At 37.3% G+C, this 4367-nt stretch overlaps 1 protein-coding gene across 1 annotated transcript; it reads right to left on the bottom strand.

The window, feature by feature from the left end:
- Positions 1-2251: 2251 nt before the first annotated feature.
- LOC149704926 (uncharacterized) lies at positions 2252-3775 on the bottom strand. Its single transcript, XM_089865744.1, has 4 exons — positions 3082-3775; positions 2641-2710; positions 2440-2571; positions 2252-2367 (listed from the first exon to the last, which is right to left on the bottom strand). The coding sequence occupies exons 2-4, from the start codon at positions 2708-2710 to the stop codon at positions 2252-2254; spliced, it is 318 nt and encodes a 105-aa protein (XP_089721870.1). The 5' UTR covers positions 3082-3775.
- Between the last annotated feature and the right edge of the window lie 592 nt (positions 3776-4367).

Here is a 4367-nt window from a genome sequence, read left to right as displayed (position 1 = left end):
TGAGCTTAAAGTTTCAATTCTAATTTCTATCTCTATTTCCTGCTGCTAAGCAAGGCACGGAAATATTTTTACGTTTTGAGTGAGTGAAGAAGAAACTACATGACTTTAGCCTTGCTAATATTCCTCAAAGTTGTCGCGATTGATACTTTCATGATCTGCACCGTTTATCTATTTTTTCAATTGAAGCTATGCATTGCTGGGTTACGTCACGTCATAAGTTTATACATTAAAGTCAGTATGAAGTCTTATCTAAGAGAGCTATCGCTCTCCTAGAATAAGATATGTTCCATAACTTTGTAAATGGTTACTGAGAGCTTGCAGGTAGCCCACCGGTCCTATAATTTCTATAGTTTTGAACCAGTCCTATATTATCCTATAATTTCATAAAAGGTACTATAATATCCTCAAACGTCCTAGATTATCGTAGAACGACGCCTGGTGAGGCGCTGTCAAGAGCTTAGTACAGATTAAATAGGAAGATACGTATAATAATAATTTTATTTACGGGAAGAGAAAGCAATAACTGATTATTGTGACCCGCGCCATGTCACACAGCACAAATAATAAGAGTAATAAAGGAAAAAAAATATAAAAGATGGAATATAAAGAAAAACAAGACGGCCCAAGGGCTCGTAATAGTAGCCATATCGTACGAGTGAATAGCCCCTCTATACCCTACCCTAATGAGTGGATAACCCCTCGATACCTTACCCTAATGAGTGAATAGCTCCTCAATACCTTACCCTAATGAGTGAATAGCCCCTCGATTCCCTACTCTAAACAGTGATTAAATTATATACTACGATATGGCTAATAAGACAACTAACGAAAATTAATTAAACAAAAAGACTCAAACAAAACACAATAAATTAGCACTTGCACAAAGCAAGTAGCCTCAAAAAGGTTACCACCAATCACGTAATTTGTCCAGTCTAGATTTAAAAGCAGAGACGGACGACTGCTGTTTAACGGCGCTAGATAGGTAGTGTCATACTTATGGAACATATCTTATAAACTTATGGTCACGTCCATTTCCCAGTTTCGGTGGAATTTGAGGGGCTGGGATAGGTCACGGTGTAGTTATAATAATAATATTAAGTTTTAATAGCCCCTCCTCTTCCATTTTAAAGAATTTCATAAGAATTAAATTATTATAAAATGCACAGAAGCATAAAAATATATAGTTTTCATTTGTGTTTAGGAGGAGGAAACCTTTCAATAGAGCTACCAAGTCGGCGTGAAGATCGCGGGCGCCTGAAAAAACCATTTTCAGGGGACAGCAGCTTTGGCCTATAAAACTCGTAATATAGCATAGAGGTAAGCCTGGCGCTGCCATCCCCGAAAATGTGCAAAATCAGGGGAACTCTCTCGTGCCCCGGCGCGCGGAATGAACGTCGCCAACGGGACAAGATGACCAATCACAGGGCTACTTGAATTACCTTACTCTTTCCTCGGAGGCGCATACGGAAACCTACAGTGGCCACAAGAGAAAACTAAGCTAATATTTCAATACCTTGAAAGAATCGATTAGGCCTAACATTTAAATAGCAATATTTAGGGTGGCCTACTGGCCTATAGTTAATGTAAGCTTAATATTATTTGTGTTATTTCAATACATTTTTGGTAACAACCTCTAAACACCTTTTAAGGTGGCCCTTAAAAGGGCCGTTTTTGGGCAGTTTAATACGTCTTGCCCAGGACCAAAAATTAGCTTGCCTTTTCAATATAAAAAGGGCAAAAATGATAAGGTGGCCCTCAAAAGGGCCGTTTTTGAAAGTTAGTTTTCCGAACTTTTCGTTTCGGTTTGCGCCGGCAGCGTCGCCGCCACTGGCCTAAGTGGCCTCCTCCTTCCATTTGTTATTTTCCACTCTTTGGCGGGGGGCTGGGTTGATTAAAAAGCTTTTCGAAGTCCAGGGACCAAAAGCTTTCAGGGGTGCGGGGTCTTTTTTTGACGGACCTATGTCGTGAAGATAGGTTCATCCGCCGCTTCCGCTAATTCTCGGGTAAAGATGAGTAGTACTTAAAAAATATTTTTAAACACCGCGACTGAATACAATTACTAATAATAAATCCATATACCCCATCGCAGTCTTCGCAGGAATGGCCAGGTAATTTCATCCTCGCTGCCTTTCCCCGCACTGCTAAGTTATAATTTTCCTCATCCACTTTCCCTTTTTCTGGACTGCAAAAATAAAATAGTAAAACTATTTTACTGCGCTTACAATTCGCCATAGTTAAATATAATTACTCATCAAAACTGTCCAATCGCGGCTTTCCTCTCATCCAAAGGTACAGAGCCCCAGCGGCTAGCGGACGCCGGTTCCGATCCTTCCCCTGTTATTGCGCACGAAAAGTTAGTTTCCGATTCTGCCAAGATATTTTTTAATGAAAAATACAAAAGAAAAAACCTAATAAGAACATTTAATTGAAAATATTTACGCCTTTGTCTAAGAGCTTCTTGCAGGTTCTTTATTTGGGAATGCAAGGACTCATTTTCCACAGTCAATGTGTTCACTTTACTGGTCAGCAAACCATTTTCTTCGGCCAACCTCTCGTTTGCCGTGGACAAAACTGTACAGATAAGGAATATATTTTCTAATTTACCCAAAATCATAAAAAGTATAAATATAAGCTATTTACCTTCTTGTTTAAATTTATTTACATCTTGCATGCCGCGATAAAAATCCAGCAACTGATTGAACTCATCCATCTAGTAAGTTAAATACATGAATTGGGGATATAAGGGATTTAGTTAACAGAGCAATTGAATTTAATTATATTCTATGTCTAATTGCTAATTGGCTAACTAGTTAGTTCATAAATATTTATCTAATTGCTAATTCTAATTCAATTAGTTGTCGGCTAATTAGCACAGCTCTGGTCTAGCCTCTACGGGATAACCACTAATGAATTTCCAAAACATAGTGAAAGTGGATAGCCCCTCGTATATGGCGTAAATTGTATCAAAAATTTAAGGTTAAATAAATTATACGGAATATAGTCAAAGGGATAACCACTTAAAAAATTCAAAACCATATTTGAAAGTAGGTAATTGAATAAAAAATACGGAAAGGAGCTTACCTTCTAATCTGGTGGTCCAAAAAGAGGCGTTTGCGCGCTAAAGTTTTAAAAATCATAAAAAACACGCAACTTAAAACGAATTCAAGTTTAAATTGAATTTTAGCTTTTAAAAAAGCTGTTTGGAAACAGTACTAGGACTGTTGAGGAAATTAAAGTCTTAATAAAACTGTGAAGATTTAAAAAGGCTTTGAAAACGTACTAGTCTTGGAGGAGAAGTCGCAAGAGAATGGACATTGGAGAGCGCCCATTCCTATTTATAGTTTTTGAACGACTTGAAAACCTTTTTTTTTGCCAATAAGAAGTATGGAAAATCTGAGAGATGCGAGAGAGTGTGTTTTTTCCATTTTCCAACCGAAGCCATCTCTCTCACCTTCCCAGGGCTTCTCCGTGAGCATTGCGGTTTAGTTCATGATAACATCGAAAAAGAGTTCGAGGGAAGCTTTGTGGTTCCATTTCTTAAGCACCAAATCTTCCCTTTACATAAGCTTAAAATTATTTTAATCGAAAACAATACACAAAATGCAAAACATTTTGTAATAACAATATGTAGGTTATTTCAAAAATGGGTTGCAAGACAAAAGTACTGTGGGTTCACATTTTATTTTATAGTGCAATTAATTAATTTTATGCCTACTTGTAATTTGGCGCGAAATAATTCTACAAACGTTTGTGTATTTTTGTCCGTTAGAGAGTATTTTTCAAATGCTTTCAAAAGCGCTTTTTATATTTCGTTTTATATTGTTTTCTGGTGGGTAAATTATTAAAAACATAAATTAACCTTTTAACTTTTCGTGGTTTGAAAATTATGACAAATACAGACTTCTTTATACATAAAGCACAATCTTTTAAAAGAAAAGGTTACAGAAAACGAGCTTTAGAGAGTTATTTTTCGATTTCGCTCAATTTACAATTTTGCATTTTAATAGACAGTTTCGGATTTTACATACAGAGAAACCAATACACATTGGGGTATTCTCCCTCTCACTAAGAGCCCGAGCGAAAGGGAGAATACCGCAATGGCGGCCACGTTCCTGTGTGTTGGTTTCTCTAAATGTAATTTCCGAAATGGTTTATAGCGAGATATTCCAAAAAAAGAAGGTAAAAGCACCATTAATCTGATAATCTAGATACAAGTCAACCCCCCTCGCTGACGTTGATATTCGCTTCGCTGCAGAATACCTAACCTTTGAAAAAGACGAGGTCCCACTTCACGGAAATTACTGGCGGCAAAAGGTTTATTTTGGGCTAGCAATGACCCTTGCTGAATGGAATGGGCGGAGTTCGCT

This window comes from Phalangium opilio, unplaced genomic scaffold (assembly GCF_054372755.1).
Source record: "Phalangium opilio isolate 3A_F unplaced genomic scaffold, DU_Popi_V2 ptg000015l_1, whole genome shotgun sequence".
Classification (NCBI taxonomy): Eukaryota; Metazoa; Arthropoda; class Arachnida; order Opiliones; family Phalangiidae; genus Phalangium; species Phalangium opilio.
This window is presented reverse-complemented; position numbering and strand designations above follow the sequence as displayed.

Bases quoted from the DNA above. Each gene is read 5' to 3' on its own strand.
- LOC149704926 (XM_089865744.1), bottom strand. From the start codon at position 2,710: ATGGATGAGTTCAATCAGTTGCTGGATTTTTATCGCGGCATGCAAGAT. The intron at 2,572-2,640 runs GTAAATAGCTTA...TTATCTGTACAG, and splicing joins AAATAAATTTAAACAAGAAG to TTTTGTCCACGGCAAACGAG. The intron at 2,368-2,439 runs GTAAATATTTTC...ATATCTTGGCAG, and splicing joins AGAAGCTCTTAGACAAAGGC to AATCGGAAACTAACTTTTCG.